Below are 27,868 nucleotides of genomic sequence, written 5' to 3'. Positions count from 1 at the left end.
GACAATGACATAATATTGGCAGAAAATGATTAATAAATGTTTGTAAAATTTTAAATTTGAAAAAGGGGCATTTAATAGTTTCTTACGGCACACCTGACGATCTCTCACGGCACACTAGTGTGCTGCGGCACAGTGGTTGAAAATCACTGGCTTGGACAACAAAGAAACACCCGAAGCCACAGTCGACCATTGCTACAATGGTCGACTTAGCGTGCTGTTACTGTGACGCTAAGTCACACAAACGCACATCTCGTTCGTGTTTTTCGATAATCTCCTTCTGCTTGACCGTAATTTTCTTTGGTGTCCTCTTCGGCTGAACACTAGACACTCAATAGCAAACTCTGTTTGCTATGTATGCAGTCAGAGAAAGAAAGGGTGTGTGGAAAAGTAGCAGCCACGGTGTCGCTGTTTGGCCATGTGGTTTGGTGTTCTTCCGCCAAAAACTAGTCCGCCAGCCATTGTGGCGTTCCGTGTGTTTCCCAAAAACGAGTTCGTATGCCAAGACTATATTCTCGTGAATTTAATGTTTGTTAAAAAAATCATTAGCTAAAGCGTTCGTAAACCGAGGTATGTGTGTGTGTATATATATATATATATATATATATATATATATATATATATATATATATATATATATATATATATATATATATATATATATAGTGATGTTACGAGAGGCTGGGTACTGGAGGGGAAATATATTCCCTTAAAATGGCACCACCAGTGAGAGTTTTGGCCCCATCTGGTGGAAGGCAGCAGTCCAAACCCTACACCTTTGGCTGATCATGGCTTGATTGTCATGCAAGGGTTTTAAGACCAGAGAGCCACTGAGTGGTGGCCGGGGAGAGACAAGCTCCATTGTTGTCCTCTGCTACATGGATTCCACCGCTTTGATGAGTGATACATGGACAACCGGGTGGACTTTCATGGAGGCAGGCAGCCGGAGTCGGACCGCGACCGGGTTGATGATGGCCTCCACGGCGAAGGGGCCCGCGAATCGCTGCCCCAGTTTGGGAGTAGTCCCGGCCAGCCGTAGGTCCCTAGTGGACAGCCAGACCTTCTGGCCCACCTGGTAAGGCGGCGCAGGACAGCGACAGCGATCCGCAACCTTCTGGTTCCGGGCCAACGTGCGCGACAGGGCTGCCCTGGTCTCCCTCCATACGCGATGGGCCCGCCGAAGATGGTGTTGAATCGACGGGACCTCCACCTCCCCTTCCTGTGTGGGAAAGAGTGGCGGCTTGTAGCCATAGACCGACATGAATGGTGACCGTCCTGTGGCTGAGGAGACCAGGGTGTTGTGGGCATATTCCACCCACAGGAGATGGATGGACCAGGCCGAAGGACGATGGAGGCGAACGCAACGCAGGGCCGCCTCCAGGTCCTGGTTCTTCCTCTCAGTCTGGCCGTTGGACTGTGGGTGGTAACCGGAAGACAGGCTGGCAGATGCCCCCATGGACCTGCAGAAAAGCTTCCAGACCCGGGACACGAACTGGGGCCCTCGGTCCGACACGATATCCATGGGTATCCTGTGGAGACGGACGACGTGGTTGACCAAAAGTGTTGCCGTCTCGATAGCGGACGGCAACGAAGTGGGCCGATTTGGAAAATCGGTCCACTATCGTGAGGATGGCCGTCTTACCTCGGGACGGGGGGAGACCGGTGATGAAGTCCAATGATATGTGGGACCAAAGGCGTGATGGAACCGGTAGGGGGCGGAGCAGTCCTGCCGGGGGCTGATGGGAAGCTTTGCCACGGGCGCACGACGGGCAGGCCTTAACAAAGTCTGCTACGTCGCGCGGAGCCGCGGCCACCAGAATCGCTGAGAGACATGGTGCTCAGTGCGGCTCACCCCGGGGTGACAAGCCACCTTGGAGGTGTGCCCCCACTGCAGCACCTCCGAGCGCAGCGACTGGGGAACGAACAGTTTGCCTGTTGGACAGTTATCGGGAGCCAAGGTACCTCTTAATGCCTCCCCACTACTTCCCACTGCAGCGCCCCTACGATCTGGCGGCCGGGCAGGATGGGCTCCACGAGGTCTTCCTGGCCTCCTGGCTCGTGGATCCGCGAGAGGGCGTCGGGCTTGGTGTTTTTGGTCCCTGGACAGTAAGTGAGGGTGAAGGAGAAGCGGGTTAAGAAGAGCGCCTACCGTGCCTGGCGTGCGTTCAGCCTCTTGGCAGCCCGGAAGACAGCCAAGTTTTTATGGTCGGTGAACACTACGAACGGCTCTTTCGCCCCTTCGAGCCACGATGGCGAGCAGCCGGTTGCCCACGTCGTAGTTGGCCTCTGCGGGGCTGAGGTGGCGGGAGAAGAAGGTGCAGGGGTGGAGCTCCTGGTCGACTGAGGAGCACTGGGAGAGTACCGCCCCAACTCCCGAACCCTCCACAATGAATGCGGCGTTCGGATCCGGGTGATGGAGAACTGGGGGGGTGAGTGAACGCCCGTTCAAGCCTGCGGAGCCGCGGCGTCCGCGTCTTCCTTCCACCTAAACGGGGTCTTATTGGAGGTGAGTTGGGAGCGGGAGGGCCTTCCGGCTGTAGTCACGGATGAAGCGGCGGTAGATATTGGCGGAGCCCAGGAAGCGTTGTAGCTGCGTTGGCCATTCTACCACCGCTTCGGTCTTGGCGGGGTCAGCCTGGGTCTGCCCCCGCTCCACGATGATGCCCAGGAAGGATAAGGAGGAGATTTATGTTCGGTTCTAATTCTTGTCTCTCATCTGGTTCGGTGTTCAACGAAGTTCTCTGATGAAAATATCAGCGAGGACGATAGATGGTGAACAAAAAACTATTGTATTGTAGTGAAACAAAAAGAAGCACATTTCTCGTTGGAGCGAGGAGCCAAGAACACACGAACACAAGAAGAACAAAAGCACACAGAGAGAGAGCCCTCCCGCTCAACCTAGTTTTGAAAAGACACAGCAGCGATCTGTTGTCCAATCAGCTACGGACAAGTATTGGAAGTCACACAGCAGCGATCTGTTGTCCAATCAGCTACGGACACGTTTGTTGGGAGAACATTTAGACTGAAACTTGATACTTGTTACATTCTGCTTTCACAACTATTCAACTAATAAATTTTGTAAAACCATGTAGACTAAACTAAACATGCAATAACATAATATTTACTAAGCTAAACATTGAATAACATAATATGTTTACTAATCTAAGCATGAAATAACGTAATATGTTTACTAATGTGCATAAGCACTCTATCAGTGTGGAATTCGCATTTCTTGGCTTTGATGTATAGTCGGTTCTGCAGCAGCTGCTGCAGAACCAGCCGGACGTGGTGGCAATGTGCCTCGAGGGATTCTGAAAAAATTAAAATGTCATCCAGATATACAAAACAGAAAATATTCAGAAAATCCCTCAAGACGTCATTAATAAGATTCAGGAACACAGCAGGTGCATTGGTGAGGCAAAATGGCATCACTAAGTACTCGAAGTGTCCCAGAGGTGTCTTAAATGCGGTCTTCCGGAGCGCTTGTTGTTCAGGTTGGGAAACTTGGTAAAGTCGAGAACTGGGAAACGGAGCGTTGGGCTGGAGGTCAATGGCGCAATCGTAGGGACGGTGCGGTGGCAAGGATAGAGCGCTGTCCTTGCTAAACGCCTGTTGTAGGTCGTGGTAACAGGGCGGGACCCCCTCTAAGCTAATGACCTCAAGGGGTGGCTGCGAGGTGATGACGACCCGCCCGCGGCCGACCTGAGGTAGTGTGCGTAACAGAGGGGGCTCCACCCCTGAATGGTAGGTCTGTCCCACGAGATGGCCGGATTGTGGGTCCCCAGACAGGGTAAACCGAGTACAATGGGAACCGAGTGGGAAGGCATCACGAAGAACCGTCGGTATTCTACGTGGTTGCCCGAGAGTACGAGTCGAAGCGGCGCTGTTTCCTGTTTATCCTCAGCGAGTACCGACCGTCGAGATCAAGTACGCTTCGACTCGCCCCCAGCTCGACCACCCGACAGCCCAACGTGGAAATGACGCGCGGATCTATAAAACAGCCGTCTGCGCCCGAATCCACTAGGGCCCTAACGGGCATGGTTCTGGTGAGGCCGTGGATTATGGCGTCCAGCTCCAGTCTGTGCAACGCAACCCCCCCGTGGACCATAACGGTACCCGTAGTTTGGGAGGACGGGGCGACTTACAGTCACTGGAGGGTTTTCCAGGAAGTCCCCAGCTAGGACAGTCAGGGGCCCGGTGTCCCGATTTACCGCAGAGCTGGCAAGTCGGTCCGGTGTAGTGTCGCTCCGGCTGCCGCGGAGCGGCCCTTTCGCCCCCCACCTCCATAGGCTCCGCAGCCGTGTATCACCCGCGCCAAGAGGTCCGGGCACCGCCCCCTCGAATCCCCGCTGGCAGCTCGGAGTTCGTCGAGGCAGCACGCTCCCGGGTCCTCTCCCGCATGCGGTTGTCCAGCTGCAGCGTGAGGGAGATCAGCTCGCGAAGGCTGGAGCATTCGTCACGGGTGGCCAGTTCGTCTTTCAGTGCCGCATTGAGCCCGCGCCGAAACATACCCCATAGGGCGCGGTTGTCATACCCGCTGGCGGAGGCCAGGACAAGGAAGGCGATGGAATATTCCGCCGCCGATCGGGTGCCCTGGTGTCAGATCCACAGCTGGCCTCCTGCTTCCCGCCCACTCACTGGGTGATGGAACACCTGCCGTAGCTCGGCGCTGACGTCCGGGAAGGAGGCTCGGAGCTCCGGCCGCGATTCCCAGACGGCCAACGCCCAAGCGGCTGCCGGGCCGGCAAGCAGGCTGGTAACGTACGACACTTTTGCCGCGTCGGTGGTGTATACGGAGGGTTGTTGGTCGAACACTATGGAGCACGGCAGCAGAAATTGCGCACAGCGTCCGGGCTCCCCTCCGTAACGGGCGGGGTGTGGGATGTTGGGCTCGCGGCTCATAGTTTGGCACGGGGCGGCCACCGAGGCGGAGGCGCCACTGGTCTCAAGTCTCTCTATCCGTTGAACCAATCGGGTGATGTCGTGGCGAACCTCCGCGAGGGCCGGCACCAATTGACCGAGCTGCTCCGCCTGCTGAGCGAGGACGGAGAAGATACGGTTACTGTCTGCGGGATCCATGGTGGTTGGAAGATTCTGTCATGTTCCGACAATGACAGTGGCAGCTGACGAGTGGGAACGTAGGGAGTGGTAGTGGATTGGCAAGCAGGTGACAGAGGCGTTGGTGCAGGCAGAAGATTTATTAACAGAAAGCGCGGGTCCAAGATGACACAGACCCGGTAAAAGGTTTGCAAAACAAAAGTGACAAAAACAGCAAGGCTAGTGGGCGGGCGGCGGCAATCCACCCAACCACACTAACAAACAAAATAAAAGGCACATGAGGGTGCAAAACAGCATACGATGTGGTGCATACAAACAGACGCGATCGTGGCTAGACAATTCTCAGGCGAAGCAACTCACGTATTGAATTAAAGTTCAAGTTACAGGCCAGGCGCGAGACGACGTATCTTCCAACGCTGGCACTTACCCAGCGTCGGAACTTGAAAGACATCAAAGACATCAAAGGATTGAAATGCGCACTTCAAAGACGTATACACGTCATCGCCGCGGTGCGCACGTATATTCACCAAACATTGGATTGATCTAAATTTGATTCCTATTCAATGTGTTTTCACATTGTATTGTTTTTCAATGTTTAGTTATTGAAACTTAAAGGACATCCGACATCTCCGGACAAGTTGTGTCCATAATTTGTAAAATGGCTTCAAATGACTTCTACTGAGTGTATTTTACAAAGATTTCACCGCATTTAGGTATATTTTACGTTTTAAGACTTGCGCTGAATATTCAGGAAGTCTTGTTTTTGAGTTGGTGACGAGTCCGTACGTGCCGTCATGAAAGGACCCCCCCCCCCCTGACCAACAAAAAGACACATTGTAGCAGTCCTTCATCACGTCAATGTATTTTTCTGTACTGTTTGTCTGAAAACCTTGATGTTGCCCCCAGAAGCGGGCGTCCAAGCTCCATGGAAGGAATTTATCAGCCTGTGGAAACGAGCTGATTCATTCCTCATGGGAGCTGGTCGCCATTTTTGGGTGCGACATTCCCCCCCCCCCCCCCCCCCCCCCCCCCGCCCGTTTGCCTTAAAATGACACGGAGAAAAATCTTTAATCGATTGCAAACTTGTATGCTTTCCTCTTCAGAACTATTTGAATCATATCCATAACTGGATGTGTAACAAGAAAGTATATTCTCCGAATCTGAAGCCATTGTTTTGATTTTTCAGCAATGCAAGCCGTCTTGGTGTGATGTCACAAACTGGGGGCGGGACTTTCTGAAAATGCCCAATTCGCAGCTCAATTTTTTTGCAGATTTTGGACACTATAGGTCATTTTAATTGGTGTTTTGCATTTGAATAAAAACATCATACTGCATGTTTTGGGTATTTTAGATGCTATAAAACGTTTTTCTGATGTCAGTTAAGAAACAAAAAAGTGACGTCGGTTGTCCTTTAATTGTTAAAACAAATTTTCATATTTTCAGGTAGTGGTGTGCCGCAAAACGTTTTCAATGTAAGAAATGAGTCTTACCTCGAAAAAGATTGAAAAATACTGCTTTATAGGGCTGCTGTCAGCATCCGTGGACTCACTGTAAATTTGAATGTATTGAAATTCTGCGAGACTTGTTTAGAGAAACAAATTGTCAATCATTTGCCCAAGAAAACTGTTTTGATTGAAATGTGTTGGAGTTTTGATTTCTATTTTTTTCTTGCAGTTTCCTGTCAGCGAATCTGGTGACATTCTTGTTCATGTTTCATAGCTCTCACGTTTTGTTCCTTGATATTCAAATATAAGTATTGATTATGTTTTGTTATTCATGGTCATTTAGTTCCACGTAATTGGACTCCCTTGTCACTTTGTTGCAAGTGATTTCGTGAGTGTTATTTATGAAAATACTAAAATACTAATACTGATCAGATGAGATCGAGCCTTTTCCATTGCTTCCGTTCCACTCTCTGGAATGACCTTCCACTGAAGATTTGGCAAGCCCCCTCGCTGCCCATCTTTAAAACCTGTCTCAAAACTCACTTGTACTCTTTGGCATTCAACTCAGCATGATTCCAACTTGATCTTGGTTTCACCCCCTGGTTCTTTCTACTAACTTTGTGACTGCTTTATTTCCTGTATATGATACCTGTCCACGTTAAGCGCTTTGTTGCAGCTTCAGCTGTTGTTAAAGCAGTATTTAAATCAATTTGTATTGTATTGTATTGTATTGTATTGTGTTGTATTGTATTGTATTGTATTGTATTGTATTGTATTGTATTGTATAACACTGGCGAATGGCGAAATTACAGCTTAAAATACCTTGTGTATATTTTGTTTCCTCCTGGCTTTTTTTGCCAGCAGCTTTTCTTCTACTTTGTCATTATTGAGTTTTCCTGTCATTAATTTCTTTTTTTACGTGTACAGTTTGGTGGGATCCCAGTCTTACCGATGGACACCGGAACCTAACTTGTATCTTTGAGTCAATAGACCACATTTCATCATTGTTTTGACATGAAAGAATTCCAACACAAATAAACTGAGTTTGGTGAACATAAAAATGGTGTGGTTGTTGTGAGGGATTTGATGTCTTCACTTTTGAGTTCTGCTAACTTATTTGGGTTGAAGAAACATGCTTCTCAACAGGAAATTTGTTTGGCCATAACAATTTTTCTAGATTTTCTTGTATTTATATGATCATTCATTTGTATGTCCATATTAGTCAAAAATGTATTGTTTCAAAATCAAAAACTTGTCCAGTGTTTTTCTCTGAAACATTTTGACGGGCTACCTTCATTTCTGTTTTTTGTTGTTTCTTCAGTCTCATGTGCTTTATTGGGTTCAGAACAGTCATGAGATATTTTTTATTCGCATTTGGTTCCGAGTTGCTCTTTGCAGTAAATTGCGTGGTACGGTAATAGCAGAATAATTTTACTGTGAAGAAAAAACACTACAGAGTGTAATATCAACAAAGGCATGAATACTCTGGAAAAGGAAGGCATCGTTATGCATCCTGTTGGGCCTAATTGGAGAAACAACGCAACAATAAGGGCATCGGCCGAACAACATAAAGAATATAGAACATGCAGTATAAATATGTTTCGGTGCATGAATAATAATGAAGAAGGGAAGAGTTGTTATGTTTATGGTGGAATATCGCCTTCATTAACAAAGTGGCATCTTTCCTCTCGCGGTATCATAAGGCAAATCAAACAGCAAGCATATTTTCCAATCCAAGACATTTGCTTTGGACAAACACAGTCTTGCAATCCGCCACGGAGTCCTGATTGGACGAAAAGCGGCCAAAGCCTTGTCACCACTAACCTATAGGAGCGTCGCATGGAGAGGTCGGGCTTCTTTTGCACTTGCTGCAAAAATCACGCCCCCTCCCAGTCTACTCATGCAAAGTTGCCCCGCTCTGCTTCAAAGTCAAACACGAGAGTAGTTCGCGGGAGCGTTTTATAGATATATATTTTCTTCTCCCAAAGGCCTTCAGAAGAGAAAACACGGCGATGGATCCGCTCGTGGGTGCGATTGACCAGGGCACGAGCTCAACGAGGTTTCTGGTAAGTGACTTGGCATTGTGACGCACCGGTATGGTCATGTTTTGTAATGTGACAGCTATTTCCACAACGTGTGGCCAAAACAAACATGCGGATCAAACCTCTAAAGATGGAGGACACTGATTTGCTGTGGTAACCCCTTGAAGGGTTTGCTAAATGGCAAGGCGCGCGCGCACACACACACACACACACACACACACACACACACACACACACACACACACACACACACACACACACACACACACACACACACACACACACACACACACACACACACGCACGCACACACACATATATGCTTGTCCTTTCACAGCCTGTTCCTCATGCAGCGCAGTGGCCTTCAGATAAGCCCCCTCTTATTATTGTAGTCTTTGAGGTTGAGCGATCCCTTATAGATGAATGAGGAATGAAATTAAGTATACTTTTCACCAGTGGATCATGCTGAAAATGTGCACACGTCTGCTAAAAGCTCAGTTTTAAAGTACATGTATATATATATATATATTTTTTTTAATTGTGCACAAAATGAAACAACCAGTAAAGGCCTAGCGGGCATGTTGTAACTAATTGACACGTTGAGCCGTATGTATCTTTACCTCCATGGTTCTATTGAATTCCTAAGATTGATTCACCGAACTGGGGTTCGATTGAAACCAGGTTAAATACCACACATATAGAGTGTTCAATCAGCCTGTCATGCATGCTTTTGAATACCCACGTAGGCACAGGGAGAATATGCAAACTCCACACAGGAAGGGGGGTTCGAACTCTGAATCTGTCCACAGCGAGGCACTTGTGACGGATATTGAACCAAATATGGCTTCTCTGACTGAATAATAACTTAAATCAATGACAAATTCCTTCACCGAACTGATTCGGTGTGAAAGTTCATCTGATGACACTTTTGCCGCGTCGGTGGTGTATACGGAGGGTTGTTGGTCGAACACTATGGAGCACGGCAGCAGGAATTGCGCACAGCGTCCGGGCTCCCCTCCGTAACGGGCGGGGTGTGGGATGTTGGGCTCGCGGCTCATAGTTTGGCACGGGGCGGCCACCGAGGCGGAGGCGCCACTGGTCTCAAGTCTCTCTATCCGTTGAACCAATCGGGTGATGTCGTGGCGAACCTCCGCGAGGGCCGGCACCAATTGACCGAGCTGCTCCGCCTGCTGAGCGAGGACGGAGAAGATACGGTTACTGTCTGCGGGATCCATGGTGGTTGGAAGATTCTGTCATGTTCCGACAATGACAGTGGCAGCTGACGAGTGGGAACGTAGGGAGTGGTAGTGGATTGGCAAGCAGGTGACAGAGGCGTTGGTGCAGGCAGAAGATTTATTAACAGAAAGCGCGGGTCCAAGATGACACAGACCCGGTAAAAGGTTTGCAAAACAAAAGTGACAAAAACAGCAAGGCTAGTGGGCGGGCGGCGGCAATCCACCCAACCACACTAACAAACAAAATAAAAGGCACATGAGGGTGCAAAACAGCATACGATGTGGTGCATACAAACAGACGCGATCGTGGCTAGACAATTCTCAGGCGAAGCAACTCACGTATTGAATTAAAGTTCAAGTTACAGGCCAGGCGCGAGACGACGTATCTTCCAACGCTGGCACTTACCCAGCGTCGGAACTTGAAAGACATCAAAGACATCAAAGGATTGAAATGCGCACTTCAAAGACGTATACACGTCATCGCCGCGGTGCGCACGTATATTCACCAAACATTGGATTGATCTAAATTTGATTCCTATTCAATGTGTTTTCACATTGTATTGTTTTTCAATGTTTAGTTATTGAAACTTAAAGGACATCCGACATCTCCGGACAAGTTGTGTCCATAATTTGTAAAATGGCTTCAAATGACTTCTACTGAGTGTATTTTACAAAGATTTCACCGCATTTAGGTATATTTTACGTTTTAAGACTTGCGCTGAATATTCAGGAAGTCTTGTTTTTGAGTTGGTGACGAGTCCGTACGTGCCGTCATGAAAGGACCCCCCCCCCTGACCAACAAAAAGACACATTGTAGCAGTCCTTCATCACGTCAATGTATTTTTCTGTACTGTTTGTCTGAAAACCTTGATGTTGCCCCCAGAAGCGGGCGTCCAAGCTCCATGGAAGGAATTTATCAGCCTGTGGAAACGAGCTGATTCATTCCTCATGGGAGCTGGTCGCCATTTTTGGGTGCGACATTCCCCCCCCCCCCCCCCCCCCCCCCCCCCGCCCGTTTGCCTTAAAATGACACGGAGAAAAATCTTTAATCGATTGCAAACTTGTATGCTTTCCTCTTCAGAACTATTTGAATCATATCCATAACTGGATGTGTAACAAGAAAGTATATTCTCCGAATCTGAAGCCATTGTTTTGATTTTTCAGCAATGCAAGCCGTCTTGGTGTGATGTCACAAACTGGGGGCGGGACTTTCTGAAAATGCCCAATTCGCAGCTCAATTTTTTTGCAGATTTTGGACACTATAGGTCATTTTAATTGGTGTTTTGCATTTGAATAAAAACATCATACTGCATGTTTTGGGTATTTTAGATGCTATAAAACGTTTTTCTGATGTCAGTTAAGAAACAAAAAAGTGACGTCGGTTGTCCTTTAATTGTTAAAACAAATTTTCATATTTTCAGGTAGTGGTGTGCCGCAAAACGTTTTCAATGTAAGAAATGAGTCTTACCTCGAAAAAGATTGAAAAATACTGCTTTATAGGGCTGCTGTCAGCATCCGTGGACTCACTGTAAATTTGAATGTATTGAAATTCTGCGAGACTTGTTTAGAGAAACAAATTGTCAATCATTTGCCCAAGAAAACTGTTTTGATTGAAATGTGTTGGAGTTTTGATTTCTATTTTTTTCTTGCAGTTTCCTGTCAGCGAATCTGGTGACATTCTTGTTCATGTTTCATAGCTCTCACGTTTTGTTCCTTGATATTCAAATATAAGTATTGATTATGTTTTGTTATTCATGGTCATTTAGTTCCACGTAATTGGACTCCCTTGTCACTTTGTTGCAAGTGATTTCGTGAGTGTTATTTATGAAAATACTAAAATACTAATACTGATCAGATGAGATCGAGCCTTTTCCATTGCTTCCGTTCCACTCTCTGGAATGACCTTCCACTGAAGATTTGGCAAGCCCCCTCGCTGCCCATCTTTAAAACCTGTCTCAAAACTCACTTGTACTCTTTGGCATTCAACTCAGCATGATTCCAACTTGATCTTGGTTTCACCCCCTGGTTCTTTCTACTAACTTTGTGACTGCTTTATTTCCTGTATATGATACCTGTCCACGTTAAGCGCTTTGTTGCAGCTTCAGCTGTTGTTAAAGCAGTATTTAAATCAATTTGTATTGTATTGTATTGTATTGTATTGTGTTGTATTGTATTGTATTGTATTGTATTGTATTGTATAACACTGGCGAATGGCGAAATTACAGCTTAAAATACCTTGTGTATATTTTGTTTCCTCCTGGCTTTTTTTGCCAGCAGCTTTTCTTCTACTTTGTCATTATTGAGTTTTCCTGTCATTAATTTCTTTTTTTACGTGTACAGTTTGGTGGGATCCCAGTCTTACCGATGGACACCGGAACCTAACTTGTATCTTTGAGTCAATAGACCACATTTCATCATTGTTTTGACATGAAAGAATTCCAACACAAATAAACTGAGTTTGGTGAACATAAAAATGGTGTGGTTGTTGTGAGGGATTTGATGTCTTCACTTTTGAGTTCTGCTAACTTATTTGGGTTGAAGAAACATGCTTCTCAACAGGAAATTTGTTTGGCCATAACAATTTTTCTAGATTTTCTTGTATTTATATGATCATTCATTTGTATGTCCATATTAGTCAAAAATGTATTGTTTCAAAATCAAAAACTTGTCCAGTGTTTTTCTCTGAAACATTTTGACGGGCTACCTTCATTTCTGTTTTTTGTTGTTTCTTCAGTCTCATGTGCTTTATTGGGTTCAGAACAGTCATGAGATATTTTTTATTCGCATTTGGTTCCGAGTTGCTCTTTGCAGTAAATTGCGTGGTACGGTAATAGCAGAATAATTTTACTGTGAAGAAAAAACACTACAGAGTGTAATATCAACAAAGGCATGAATACTCTGGAAAAGGAAGGCATCGTTATGCATCCTGTTGGGCCTAATTGGAGAAACAACGCAACAATAAGGGCATCGGCCGAACAACATAAAGAATATAGAACATGCAGTATAAATATGTTTCGGTGCATGAATAATAATGAAGAAGGGAAGAGTTGTTATGTTTATGGTGGAATATCGCCTTCATTAACAAAGTGGCATCTTTCCTCTCGCGGTATCATAAGGCAAATCAAACAGCAAGCATATTTTCCAATCCAAGACATTTGCTTTGGACAAACACAGTCTTGCAATCCGCCACGGAGTCCTGATTGGACGAAAAGCGGCCAAAGCCTTGTCACCACTAACCTATAGGAGCGTCGCATGGAGAGGTCGGGCTTCTTTTGCACTTGCTGCAAAAATCACGCCCCCTCCCAGTCTACTCATGCAAAGTTGCCCCGCTCTGCTTCAAAGTCAAACACGAGAGTAGTTCGCGGGAGCGTTTTATAGATATATATTTTCTTCTCCCAAAGGCCTTCAGAAGAGAAAACACGGCGATGGATCCGCTCGTGGGTGCGATTGACCAGGGCACGAGCTCAACGAGGTTTCTGGTAAGTGACTTGGCATTGTGACGCACCGGTATGGTCATGTTTTGTAATGTGACAGCTATTTCCACAACGTGTGGCCAAAACAAACATGCGGATCAAACCTCTAAAGATGGAGGACACTGATTTGCTGTGGTAACCCCTTGAAGGGTTTGCTAAATGGCAAGGCGCGCGCGCACACACACACACACACACACACACACACACACACACACACACACACACACACACACACACACACACACACACACACACACACACACACACACACACACACACACACACGCACGCACACACACATATATGCTTGTCCTTTCACAGCCTGTTCCTCATGCAGCGCAGTGGCCTTCAGATAAGCCCCCTCTTATTATTGTAGTCTTTGAGGTTGAGCGATCCCTTATAGATGAATGAGGAATGAAATTAAGTATACTTTTCACCAGTGGATCATGCTGAAAATGTGCACACGTCTGCTAAAAGCTCAGTTTTAAAGTACATGTATATATATATATATATATTTTTTAATTGTGCACAAAATGAAACAACCAGTAAAGGCCTAGCGGGCATGTTGTAACTAATTGACACGTTGAGCCGTATGTATCTTTACCTCCATGGTTCTATTGAATTCCTAAGATTGATTCACCGAACTGGGGTTCGATTGAAACCAGGTTAAATACCACACATATAGAGTGTTCAATCAGCCTGTCATGCATGCTTTTGAATACCCACGTAGGCACAGGGAGAATATGCAAACTCCACACAGGAAGGGGGGTTCGAACTCTGAATCTGTCCACAGCGAGGCACTTGTGACGGATATTGAACCAAATATGGCTTCTCTGACTGAATAATAACTTAAATCAATGACAAATTCCTTCACCGAACTGATTCGGTGTGAAAGTTCATCTGATGACACAAAAAGTTAAACATTAACCTGCTTACCTGCTTGTTTTGAGACTCATTGCAAGATTTAAAGGACAACCGACACAATTTCTTTGTTTCCTAACTGACATCAGAAAATCATTTTATAGCATCTAAAATACAGAAAACACGCAGGCTGATATTTTTAGTCAAATGCAAAACACCAATAAAATGACTTAAAGTGTCCAAAATCTGCCATAAATCAGGTCGAAACTGGTGATTTTCAGAAAGTCCCGACCCTAGTTCGTGACGTCACGCCAGTCTTGCTCAAGAAACAAAACAATGGGCTCATGGAGTTCAGATACAGAGAAGATTCTTTCTTGTTACTCATCCAGTTATGAATATGATTCCAATAGTTCTGAAGACGAAAGCATAAATGTTTGCAATCGATTAATCGATTGTCTGCTGGGAATTTGTGTCAGCGAATAACAAATAATAGTCTTGGTGCAACCCACAACGATTCACCATCGCGTTATTTATGTGTTTTCCTTCTAATTTCGCCATCAACACGGATCAACACGAAGTTTTCAGACCGAATAAAGTACCGCAAAATGCATTGTGTGTCGCTTTCTCGGTCAGGGGCGTTCCAAATGTGACGTCACGTAGGGGATCGTCATTAACTTGAATACAAGACTTCCTGAATATTCAGCACAAGTCTTAAAACGTAAAATATAGCTATATGCGGTGGAATCTTTGTAAAATACGCTCAGTAGAAGTCATTTGAAGTGATTTTACAAATTATGGACACAACTGGTGGTGTCGGTTGTCCCTTAAGTCAGGGGTCCCCAATCCCTGGGCCGCGGACTGGTACCGGTCCGTGGGTCATTTGGTACCGGGCCGCGAAGAAAGAATAAATAATTTACCTAATTTCCGTTTTATTTATTTTCTAAGTCCGAACCCTGTTTTATTTTGAAAAATGAAAAGTCACTGCTTGCAGCGCATTTCCACGATGAGGAATGGGTCGCAAAGCTCGCTTACTTGTGCGACATATTCCACTGCTGCTCAATGAACTCAATCTGTCACTTCAGGGGAAAATGACAACTGTCTTCAAGTTGGCTGATAAAGTAGCTGCATTTAAAACCAAACTGGATTTGTGGGGAATGGCGCGTGAATAGCAGTGTATTTGACATGTTTCAAACATTGGCAGGGTTTTTGGAAGAGCTCAAGCCCGAGACTTAATTACCCCAGCTGATGCACGAGCATCTGTCTTTGCTTTTAAAAGAGTTCGAGCGCTACTTTCCAGCCACAAAAGACCCACGAAATGACAAGGAAGGGATCCGCAACGCATTTGCCAACAAACCAGGTGAATCTAGCATGCCTGTGAGAGAGGAAGAATAACTTCTGGAGTTCGCAAAATTATGGCGGATTTAAAAGTATATTTGAGACAACAACTCTGCCGATGTTCTGAATGAAAGTGATGGCAGAATACCCCGAGATCGCCACAACAGCACTGAAAATCCTGTTGCAGTTTCCGACATCTTATTTGTATGAAGCGGGGTTTTCTGCAGTGACAGCAACCAAAACAAACCACGGAGTAGACTGGACATGAGCAAGACACTTCGGGTGTCATTGTATCCCATTATCCCTAGATGGGACAGTCTCGTTGCAGAGAAACAAGCTCAGGGGTCCCACTGATTCAGTTGTAGTGAGTTTTTTTTTTTATTTCATGCACTTTGCACTTGTTTTTGTGGTGTATCTTATTTTGAAGGCACGTTTAAACATTACCACGGTGACCATTGAGCGTTAAAGGACAACCGACGTCACTATTTTGTTTCTTAACTGACATCAGAAAAACGTTTTAGAGCATCTAAAATAGCCAACACACGAAGTATGATATTTTTATTCAAATGCAAAACACCAATAAAAATGACTTAAAGTGTCCAAAATCTGCAAAAAATTGAGCTGCAAATTGGGCATTTTCAGAAAGTCCCGCCCCCAGTTTGTGACATCACGCCAAGACATCTTGCATTGTTTGAGAATCAAAACAATGGCTTCAGATTCGGAGAATATGCTTTCTTGTTACACCTCCAGTTATGAATATGATTCAAATAGTTCTGAAGAGGAAAGCATACATGTTTGCAATTGATTAAATTTATTCCATGCCATTTTGAGGCAACATTGGGGAGAAATGATCACCAGAAAAGAGGCACAAAATAGCGACCTCCTGTCGCCACATCCGTTGACACAGGCTGAAAAAATTCTTTATATGGAGCTTGGACACCCTCTTCTCGCGGCTTTTGGGTGCAACACAAGGTTTTCAGACCAAACAATACAGCAAAATACATTGACATGATGGAAGGACTGCTACAATGTCTTTTTTTCGGTCAGGGGGCGTTCCTTTAGTGACGTCATGTACAGACTCGTCACCAACTCAAAAACAAGACTTCGATGTGATCAACCAATCAATCTAATTGAAGTGCAGGATGCAATTAGGCAGCTCAAAATGAATAAATCTCCTGGAAACGATGGGCTTACTTCAGAATTTTATAAAACCTTTTCTGACCCTTTGGCTCCTTTCCTGCTCAATGTTTTTTTTCTGAAAGCATCTAAAAGGCTCCCTCCCCTGTTCACTCTCTCAAGGTCTTATATCTCTCATTCCAAAACCAAAAAAAAGACACACCATCTCTTGAAAACTGGCGCCCTATCTGCCTACTAAATACAGACTATAAAGTTTTAGCCTCCATCCTTGCAAACCGAATTAGAAAATCCTTCCGCATATAATTAGTGAAACACAGTCAGGCTTCTTGAGTAAAAGACACATTGCCAATAATTTTCGTCTTGTATTGGATATTCTTGATTATCAGGAACTTATTAACCACAATAGTTTTATTTTATTTCTCGAACACAAAGCTTTTGACACCTTGGAACACCATTTTTTTCAATCACTTAATAAGTTTGGTTTTGGAAAGTACTTTACTCAGGCTATTAAGACACTGTACACCAACTGCAACTCCTCAATACTGCTTAAATATGGTACGTCCCCTCGCTTCAACGTCTCCCGTGGCATCCGTCAAGGTTGTCCCATTTCTCCCTATTTATTCTTACTTACAGCACAAATCTTATCACTGTTGGTCACTGAAAGCGAGGTCCAAGGTATTGAAGTAGCGGGCAGGCAGGTTGTGATTAGCCAGGTGGGATGACACCACACTCTTCCTGAAAAATTCTGAGCAAATTCCAAAGGCCATAGCTCTGGTTAAACAGTTTTCCAAAGTGTAAGGTCCCTCGCTAAATATAAATAAATGTGAGTTGTTAGCTGTGAAGTCATGTAATGAGTCTATGCTATACAACATACCTGTTGTATAGCAAGTGACGTACCTAGGTGTTGTCATTGCCAAAGAAGATGAAGAGCGTTGTCATCTGAACCTCAATCCAATAATTGATAAAACCAAGTGCTTTAATCACTGGTTACAAAGGGATCTATCACTAAACGGAAGAATAATGCCAGCAAAAAGTGAGGAAATCTCTCGGTTTGTGTGGCTTTAAATGTGGATTCAAGTACATGTAAGACAATGGACAAAATAATGTATAACTTTGTATGGAAAAATAAAACTAAAGGAGGGAGGCCTAATTTTTTTGGACTTTACTTCTCTAAACTATACGTTTAAGATTAATTGGCTGCGTAATTATCTATGTAGCCCTGATGCAATCTAGAATTTCATTCCAAAATCCATGTTTTCCCGACTTGGTGGTCTGTCTTTCTTGCTGAAATGTAGTTATAAGATTGAAAAATTGCCTGTTAACCTATCAAAATTCCATAAACATGTTTTATTAGCCTGGTTCCTAATGTATAAGCATTCTTACTCTCCACATTCATGTATGATCTGGAATAACTGTCATATTTTGTACAAAAACCAATCACTGTTTTTGTCGAGATGGATTGACTTGGGTATCATTTATGTAAAGTAAATTTTTAAAACAAACAATGATTTAATGAACTATGCTGAGTTTCTCAATGCACATCAAATCCCTGTAATCCCTAAGGACTTTGCCATCATTATGGATGCCATCCCAAGTGGTATAATAAGCCTGTTCAAGGGTCACTACGCTACTCCTGATAGACCACCGCCTATTCCAGTGACAAAACCGCCCTGGGGAAACTCTGTTTCTCATCAGTTGCTCGAAATCGGAACCGTGCAATTAGACATTTGCTTCAAAAATCTTTTCTGACGGTTCCCTACATTGTCATCACTGGAGAACATATGTCCCAAATATCCCATGAGAAAAGGTTTGGACCCTCCCATATAAATTTTTCATCACAAACAAACAAAGAGAAATAACCTACAAACTTTTGCACCATTGCTATCCTGTTAAACATAAGATACGGTCCTTCCGTTTTGTAATTTTGTGAAGCTGAGCCTGAAACTGCAACTCACCTCTTCTGGGCTTGTCCCGAAACTACTCGCTTCTGGAAACACTTTGTCAAATACGTTCAATGTAAAATCACTTCTCCGTTCATATTTCATTACAAAGACATGCAGTTTGGATATTACAACAAGACCAACAATAAATATTTTATTATTAATGTATTAGTTTTTCTTGCCAAACATCATATTCATAAATCTAAATTTTGTGGGAGGAAAACCCTATTTGTAATATTTGGGGGGCCAAGGGTCTGGATTCCACCGGTTTGATGAGTGATACATGGAAAACTGGGTGAAGTTTCATGTCGGACCGCGACCGGGTTGATGATGGCCTCCACGGCGAAGGGGCCCGCGAATCGCGGCCCCAGTTTGGGAGTAGTCCCGGCCAGCCGTAGGTCCCTAGTGGACAGCCAGACCTTCTGGCCCACCTGGTAAGCCGGCGCGGGACGGCGACGGCGATCCGCAACCTTCTGGTTCCGGGCCGCCGTGCTCGACAGGGCTGCCCTAGTCTCCCTCCATACGTGATGGGCCCGCCGAAGATGCTGTTGAATCGATGGGACCTCCACCTCCCCTTCCTGTGTGGGAAAGAGCGGCGGCTGGTAGCCATAGGCCGACATGAATGGTGACCGACCTGTGGCTGAGGAGACCAGGGTGTTGTGGGCATATTCCACCCACAGGAGATGGATGGACCCGGCCGAAGGACGATGGAGGCGAACGCAGCGCCGGGACGTCTCCAGGTCCTGGTTCTTCCTCTCAGGTTGGCCGTTGGACTGCGGGTGGTAACCGGAAGACAGGCTGGCCGACGCCCCCATGGACTTGCAGAAAAGCTTCCAGACCCGGGACACGAACTGGGGCCCTCGGTCCGACACGATATCCATGGGTATCCCGAAGGAGACGGACGACGTGGTTGACCAAAAGTGTTGCCGTCTCAATAGTGGACGGCAACTTGGTCAACGGCACGAAGTGGGCCGATTTGGAAAATCGGTCCACTATCGTGAGGATGACCGTCTTACCACGGGATGGGGGAGACCGGTGATGAAGTCCAATGGTATGTGGGAACAAGGGCGCGGTGGAACCGGTAGGGGGCGGAGCAGTCCTGCCGGGGGCTGATGGGAAGCTTTGCCACAGGCGCACGACGGGCAGGCCTTAACGAAGTCTGCTACGTCGTCGCGGAGCCGCGGCCACCAGAATCGCTGAGAGACGAGGTGCTCGGTGCGACTCACCCCGGGGTGACATGCCACTTTGGAGGTGTGCCCCCACTGCAGCACCTCCGAGCGCAGCGACTGGGGAACGAACAGTTTGCCTGTGGGAGAGTTATCGGGAGCCGAGGTACCTCTTAATGCCTCCAGGACCCTCCGTTCTACTTCCCACTGGAGCTCCTGGTCGACTGAGGAGCGCTAGGAGAGTACCGCCCCAACTCCCGAATCCGAGGCGTCAACCTCCACAATGAATGCGGCGTTCTGATCCGGGTGACGGAGAACTGGGGGGTGAGTGAACGCCCGTTTAAGCCGGCGGAACGCGGCGTCCACCTCTTCCGTCCACCTAAACGGGGTCTTAGTGGAGGTGAGTTGGGTGAGTGGGAGGGCCTTCGGGCTGTAGTCACGGATGAAGCGGCGGTAGAAATTGGCGAAGCCCAGGAAGCGTTGTAGCTGCTTGCGAGAGGTGGGCGTGGGCCATACTACCACCACTTCGGTCTTGGCGGGGTAAGCCCGGATCTGCCCCCGCTCCACGATGAAGCCCAGGAAGGATAAGGAGGAGGTGTGAAATTCGCATTTCTCGGCTTTGATGTATAGTCGGTTCCAGCCGGACGTGCTGGCGATGTGCCTCGAGGGATTCTGAAAAAATTAAATTGGCATCCAGATATACAAAACAGAAAATATTCAGAAAATCCCTCAAGACGTCATTAATAAGATTCTGGAACAGAGCGGGTGCATTGGTAAGGCCAAATGGCATCACCAAGTACTCGAAGTGTCACAGAGGTGTCCTAAATGCGGTCTTTCACTCATCCCCCTCTTTCACCCGAATGAGATGGTACACGCTCCGGAGGTCCAGTCTCATAAATACGGTCGCAGCCTGGCGGGACGTGAAGGCGGAATCAATCAATGGGAGAGGGTATTTGTTGTTGATAGTTATTTCGTTGAGTCCACGATAGTCCACGCACGGACGCAGCAATTTGTCCTTCTTGGCAATAAAAAAGAACCCTGCTCCCAAGGGTGACCGCGATGGCCGAATGAGCCCGGCCGCGAGTGAGGAGTCGATGTAATCCCGGAGAGCTTGTTGTTCAGGTTGGGAACTGGGAAACGGAGCGTTGGTAAGGGAATGAGCGGGTTTCTGTATGTGGGCTTGGGCGCCACCTGTTGGCACTCGGGGCAAGAACGACAATAGTTCTCCACATCCTTGTGCACCCCTGGCCAGAAGAACCGTTGCAAGATTCTCTCTTTTGTCTTTTTGACCCCTAGGTGTCCCCCTAGCAGGTGTGTGTGTGCCAAGTCGAGTACTGTAGCTCGGTGTGGTTGTGGTACAAGAAGTTGTTCACGTACTTCATCATTTTGCTTCGTCACCTGGTATAACAGCCCCCGATCAACCGCAAAATGGGAGTATGTGGGGCTTGTCCTTTCCCCCAGTACTACACCCTCTAAAACCTGCACATTCTTCATGGCGTTGGCAAGGGTAGGATCCTGTAACTGGGCTGTACCATACCGGCCTGTTAGAGGAGGCAGCTTCTGAGTCCCTGGGTTCTCATCACTACTGGAAGCCGGGAGATTTTCTGCGGCTGGAGTTTCCTCGGCGGTCTCTGGGCCAGACTCCGTCTCCGGTGGTGCATCTGATGTCCCTAGGAGAGCACAGGCTGGGGAGAGTGAATCAGAGGGGTAAGCTTGGGTATTCACTACACGCGTATTACCTCTCCCCTTCCGAGGTAGTCGGGCCAGTCTTTCCTGTGTTTCTCTCCACAGTGGGTGAAAGGCCGGGCAGTCGCGTCCAATCAGGAGGGGGACAGGGAGAGAGTCAACCACACCGGCTACCGTGCGGATGATTCCCTTGGTTGTGGTCATGGTGAGTTCAGTAGTGTGGTACTCTCTGGTGTCTCCGTGGACGCAGGAGACTGAAAGGGTTTTCTCTGGAGACAACCTGGTTGGATCGACCAGCGTTTGGCGCACCAAGGTGACCAGGCTTCCGGAGTCCAGCAGGGCTTCAACATCCTGTTGATTCACTGTCACCGGACAGGTGGGGGGCCTTGTTAGTAAGCTGTCACTCCCCCCCAGGAGGGAGGCATAATGAGCAGGGTGGGCACTGGAAGAGTCAACGGACGGCATGGACTCTTCCGTTGGTTTTCCACACTGCCATAAGATGTGTCCCGTCTCTCCGGATCTGTAGCATCGTCTGGTTTCGGTGCCACTGGGCGTCCGCCACTGCCTGGGTGGACCTCTGACACCACCTGGAGCAATCTTGGCTGTGTTGGCGGGCTTGGGCAACTTTGGGCGGGCCATTTCAGTCCGGGTGGGGATGTGTTGCCGGTTTCCCTCTTGGTCGTTCGCAGCATCTCCGCTGTGGCCTGGTACTGCTCCACCGCTGCCACTGTTTGACACGCAGTAGTCAGCGACTGCTGACTGATTATCCTTTTCGCCTCATAGGGCAGGGCTCGTAAGTCGCGATCCACGACAATGGCCTCGACCACCTCAGCTACCGTGCTCCTTTCCGGTTCCAGCCACTTCCGTGCGATGCGGGCCAATTCGTGCATCTGTGCCCGTGGAGGTTGGTCTGGCTGGAAAGTCCAGGTGTGGAAGCGCTGTGCCATCCCGAACTTGGTGAGCCCATGTCTGCTGAGAATTTCAGCTTTTAAATAGTCGGAGTCTTCTGCTCTGTCTGCGGTCAAGTCCAGGACAGCATTCAGCGAAATTTATGCAGGTACGCCTCAATATCATCCGTCACCCCCATCTTGGCTAAAAAATCCCCCGCCTTGACCCGGGGCATGTTCTTGGCGACCATTTGTTTTTGCAAGAGCAATTCCTCTGCCTTCAGTTCATTGGCTCTCCTTTGCTCCTCCATGAGAGCCAAATTGGCCGATATTGGGCTTCCTGACTTGCAAGCAGGGTTTTCAAAATATCCTCCATTTTTTTTTGATTTTTTTTTTTGTAATTGAGGATATTTTCAATTTAGAAAAACCATAACACAAACCATCAATGTCCATGCACTTACTAACGCTAGTCCAGTGCCCGCATCCTCCACCATATGTGATATCATGAGAGGCTGGCTCTCAGCGGGACAGGACAAGAAGTGCAATGGACGACAGGTTTGGATACAAACAAAGGTTTTAATCAAAGGTTTCAGGGGGGATTCACAAGCAACAAAGGTTTGACTAGTGTCTCTTCCATTACTTAAATCAAAATAAAGTCTCTTCTGAGGTAAAACTGAAGACGGAGTTCTTTTCCAAGAGTCTCTAGGCCTCACCCCTCTTGATGTCCTCCTCATGTAGCCTCGCCACCTTCGCAAGGTCCAAATCCAGTGTCCTGTCGTGTGGTCCCAACTGGCAATGAGTTCCACGCAGCAATCAACTTCTTCACAGAGCACAGCAATCGACCTTGTCTTTCCCCAAGCTCCACACTCAGAGGCTCTCTGCCTTAAGAGCCTTGCCTGCCAATCCCGCCCTGATCAGCTGCAGGTGTGTGGTTTTAATTGCTGCCTTCCACCAGATGGGGCCAAGACTCTCTCTGGGTGGAGCCATCTTAGGGGGATGTATTTGCCCTCCAGGACACAGCCTCTCGTGACATCACAACACACACACACACACACACACACACACACACACACACACACACACACACACACACACACACAGACACACTCACACTGTTGTTGGTTTTGCACAGTCCACATGAAAATGGCTCATAGCACTGATCCAAGTGCACACTAACAGACATGTTTGGCAGCTATTACTTTTAATGCATAGCAAGAACGGTCATGAGTCATGCATGTTCAACTTCAACTTCTGGTCACGGTTCGCTGTGTCTTGCTTCTCGCAGTTTCCTATGTTGACCTTCATCTCAACAGTTAGGCAAATGGTGAAGTAGCTCAGATATAGTCGAGATATATAAATATGGCAGGATGAGAACAGAGAGGAATCTTGATCCATAACTTCACCACTGCTCCCAGGATTGTCGGCTCAACTAATGGCACAAGTGTGTCGCTGTCATTGGTTTCTCCATTTTTACACTTTGCATTTTCATCTTTGACAAACCCTTCTATCTGTGGGAAGGGATGCAGCTGATTTCAAGCCAAGGGGATAATGACTCTATTTTTGGGTTGTGTCCACTGGTGTTTTTCAAACACTATGCCACAGGATACCATACTGTCAGGTGATTCGTGGAAAGTTATCGAAAATGTATGCCTATGCGGTCTATCAATGTGCTACGTACTTCAATGAGTGACAGGAGTCCAGCCAATTACACAATACGATGCAATGAAGCTGTCCAGCCAGGCACAGCATTGACAGTACCTGGGCATGTTCTCTGCTCCATCACAATAAAAGTGCAAAGTGACTCGAATGCTATATCATGAGGAAACGACCGAGCAGTGAAGGTGATACATCGACTCCCCAAACCAAAATAAGACTGAAATGCGGTTCTTTTAAGTAGGAATGCCTGTTGGATGAGCAAATAGAAGAACAAGCAGTGAAACTGGGTGAGATATTACCTTTTTCTTGTGAGAAAGGTCTGCTCTTCAAAACGTGGAGTAAATCTTAAACTTTCCAATGGAAAAATAGGACGATAAACAGTTATTTACACAATGTAATTGAATTAGTTTTTAACCTCAGACCTACAAATGATTACTTCAATCACAGCCCTTATTTTTTTCCATGATGGCGGCGCGTGAACACGCAGCGGCTCCTCTCTCTCCCGGCAAATTGGTGTTTTCGTGTTTATTATGTTTGTCTCACTCGTGTAAATGTTCGTCTCCGTCTGCCTCGCTACACCCGAGGCGTACCTACTCCCGTGAGGTTCTGCTCGACATCGGCAGTTCATTTTTAAAACCAAAACCAGCTGAAGCAGAAGTGCTACGCAAGCATGGATTGCTCAGGGAGTCGGCTCCTCCATTGACCCCAACTCTTTCGCCGACCCCCACTCCTGCACCCAACCCAGAGTGGAGGCGCCACAAGCGCTGTATGAGGAAACAGAAGAGGAGAAAGCGTGGAGGTATCCGCACTAGGCTCGCGGCTAGCCCCCACCAACCATTCCTACCGTCACCCTGGCTAACGTGCGCTCGCTGGACAATAAAATGGACTACATAAGACTTCTCCGTGCCCTTGTGTTTGTGGAAACATGGCTGACCCACAGCATACCGGACTGTGCAATCCAGCTAGCCCAGCTAACTAGCTTCCGGGCAGACAGAGCGCTCGTCGAGGGTGGGAAGACTTGCGGCTGGGAACTCTGTATTTACATCAGTGATGCCTGGTGCCACAACGCTGTTGTGGTATACAAACACTGCTCACCATTGATGGAGCTTATGATCATAAAATGTCAGCCATTCTACCTGCCGAGGGAATTTAGTGCCATACTGCTGGTAGCAGTTTACATCCCCCCGAGCTCAATTAACAACAGGAGCGCGGCATTGAATGAACTCTACCAGCACATCAGCGAGCAACAGACAGCCCACCCAGATGCTTTCCTTTTCCTGGCTGGCGATTTCAATCATGCCAACCCGAAAACCGTGTTTCCACAACTCCATTGACGCATTAAGTTTCAGACTAGAGGTAAGAACATTCTGGACAATGTTTTCACCACACACAAAGGAGCCTACAAAGCCTACCCCCTCCCCCACCTACGAGCTTCGAACCACTCCACTATCATGTTAATGCACGCATACAGGCCACTTGTCAAAGTCATCAAACCAGTCAAGAAGCAGATAAGGGTGTGGCCTGATGGGTCGTCAGAGGCACTCAAAGACTGCTTCTCCAACACGTACTGCAACATGTTCAGACAAGCGGCCACCTACAACAACACCACAGACCTCCAAGAGTACACAGACTCTGTTACCTTCTACATGAGGAAGTGCATGGATGACGTGACTGTCACCATCCGGGCCAACCAGAAGCCATGGCTGACGGGTGAAGTCCACAGGCTCCTTAGGGCTCGGAACGCTGCCTACAAAGCTGGCGATGAGCTGGGCCTGAGGACACCCAGGGCCAACCTGTCACGCGGAATCAGGATGGCCAAAAGACAGCACTCCAGCAGCATCGCCAACCACTTCAGAGACAGCAGAGACACCAGGAACCTGTGGCGTGGGATACAGATCATCACAGACTAGAAGCCCTCTCCACAGACCTGCGAGAACTCCACCACTCTGCTGAACCAGCTGAATGACTTCTTCGCCCGCTTTGAGGCACACAACAGCACTCCAGCACAGAAGAGCCAACCACCTCCCGGCGAACTGGTGCAGACACTGTCCCAGGACAGCGTGAGGCGATTCCTCAGAAGGACCAACGCACGCAAAGCCCCAGGTCCCGATGGCATTCCTGGCCGTGTTCTGAGAGACTGCGCTGAGGAGCTCACAGATGTCTTCACGGACATCTTCAACACCTCTCTGAGCCAGGCTGTTGTACCCACGTGCCTCAAAGCCACCACCATCATCCCGGTCCCTAAGAAGTCGTCCCCCACCTGCCACAATGACTACAGCCCAGTCGCACTCACTCCCATCCTCATGAAGTGCTTCGAGCGGCTAGTTATGAACCAAGGCTGCCCTCCCCACCATGACCCTTTCCAGTTTGCATATCGGCCCAAATGCTCGACCGATGATGCCATCACAACTGCTCTCCACACAGCGCTCACCCACCTGAAGACCAGAGACTGCTACGTCAGAATACTGTTTATCGACTTCAGCCAGCATTCAACACAATCATCCCCCAACAGCTCACCGGCAAACTGAGCAAACTGGGGATCAGCGCCTCCCTGTGCAACTGGCTGCTGGACTTCCTGACGGGGAGACCACAGGCAGTCAGAGTTGGAAACAACACTTCCAGCACCATCACGCTGAACACAGGGGCCCCCCAGGGGTGTGTGCTGAGCCCCCTCCTCATCACTCTGCTCACGCATGACTCCTAACCATCATCACCCAGCTCCACCCTCTTCATAAAGTTTGCGGATGACACAACTGTGGTGGGCCTCATCAACAACGATGAGGAGACAGCCTACAGGGACGAGGTCAGCCGACTGGCCACATGGTGCAAGAACAATCTTCATCTGAATGTGGAGAATACGAAGGAGATTGTTGTGGACTTCAGGAGAGTGCGCCCCCAGCATGCTCCACTAACCATTGCTGCAGTGGAGAGAGTGAGCAGCACCAAGTTCCCGGGAGTGCACATATCCGAAGACCTGTCCTGTCCATGCCACAACACGGCATCACTGGCCAAGAGATCCCACCAGCGCCTGTACTTCCTCCGCAAGCTCAACTGAGTTGGTGCCCTGACCCCCTCCTTCTACCGCGGTACCATCGAGAGCATCCTGACCAGCTATATCACCGGGTGGTACGGCGCCTGCACCGTGTCCTGCCGTAAGACTCTGCAGCGCATCGTGAGGACAGCTGAGAAGAACATCGGTGTCTCTCCCCCCTTTACGGACATTTACAACACCCGCCTCACCCGCAGAGCCATCAGGATCACGATCCCACCCACCCCTCCCACAGCCTCTTCAGCCTGCTGCCATTGGGTAGGAGACTGCGGAGTCTCCGAGCCAAGACCAGCAGGCTCAAGGACAGTTTCTTCCACCAGGCAGTCCGGAGACTCAACTCCCTCCCAGCCCTGCCCACCCTGCCCCTTCCCACTGCCACACTCACCGAACTCTGAGTACACGCTACATGCTGTACTATTATCCTGAACTGTATTTTTTTGTTCTTTCTCATTTTTTCTGCAAGACCTCACTTCAACCTTTTCTTGTAGTTTGTTTTTGCATTACTACATTACGTCACTTTCAGAAATAACATGTTGTCTGTTTTCAATTGTATGTCTTTTTAGCCACGTTACAAGTGCCTTGCATGCCTTGCACGCTGGGTCCAAGAGGACATTAATTTCATCTGTGCCGTATGACATGCATATTAGCATATTTGACAATAAAGCTGACTTTGACTTTGACTAATTATTTTGCCATCGTATTTTCCGGAATTTAAATCGCTTAGGAAGTACAGCCATAACATGTAAAAGAAAAACTGTCACATTCGGATTGGCAGCAAGAGGCGGGGTCGCGCCTCCCCGCTTGTACCACCTGCTGGCAGTCACCTCATTATAATAATAGTAATAGTAATACATTTTACTTCTAAGTGCCTTTCAAAACTCAAGGACACTTTACAGTCATG

At 47.5% G+C, this 27,868-nt stretch overlaps 1 protein-coding gene across 1 annotated transcript in view; it reads left to right on the top strand.

Moving 5' to 3' along the window:
* Positions 1–13,078: 13,078 nt before the first annotated feature.
* The window catches only part of LOC148894526 (glycerol kinase-like), a 65,986-nt gene continuing 51,196 nt past the window's right edge, over positions 13,079–27,868 (top strand). The window contains exon 1 of the mRNA XM_089002751.1: positions 13,079–13,256. Within this exon, the coding sequence (XP_088858877.1) occupies positions 13,203–13,256 (54 nt within the window). The 5' untranslated portion in view covers positions 13,079–13,202. The remainder of the gene's footprint in view (positions 13,257–27,868) is intronic.

The sequence above is a fragment of the Hippocampus bargibanti genome, linkage group LG08 (assembly GCF_051943395.1).
Source record: "Hippocampus bargibanti isolate YZ-2025 linkage group LG08, ASM5194339v1, whole genome shotgun sequence".
Taxonomy (NCBI): Eukaryota; Metazoa; Chordata; class Actinopteri; order Syngnathiformes; family Syngnathidae; genus Hippocampus; species Hippocampus bargibanti.
This window is presented reverse-complemented; position numbering and strand designations above follow the sequence as displayed.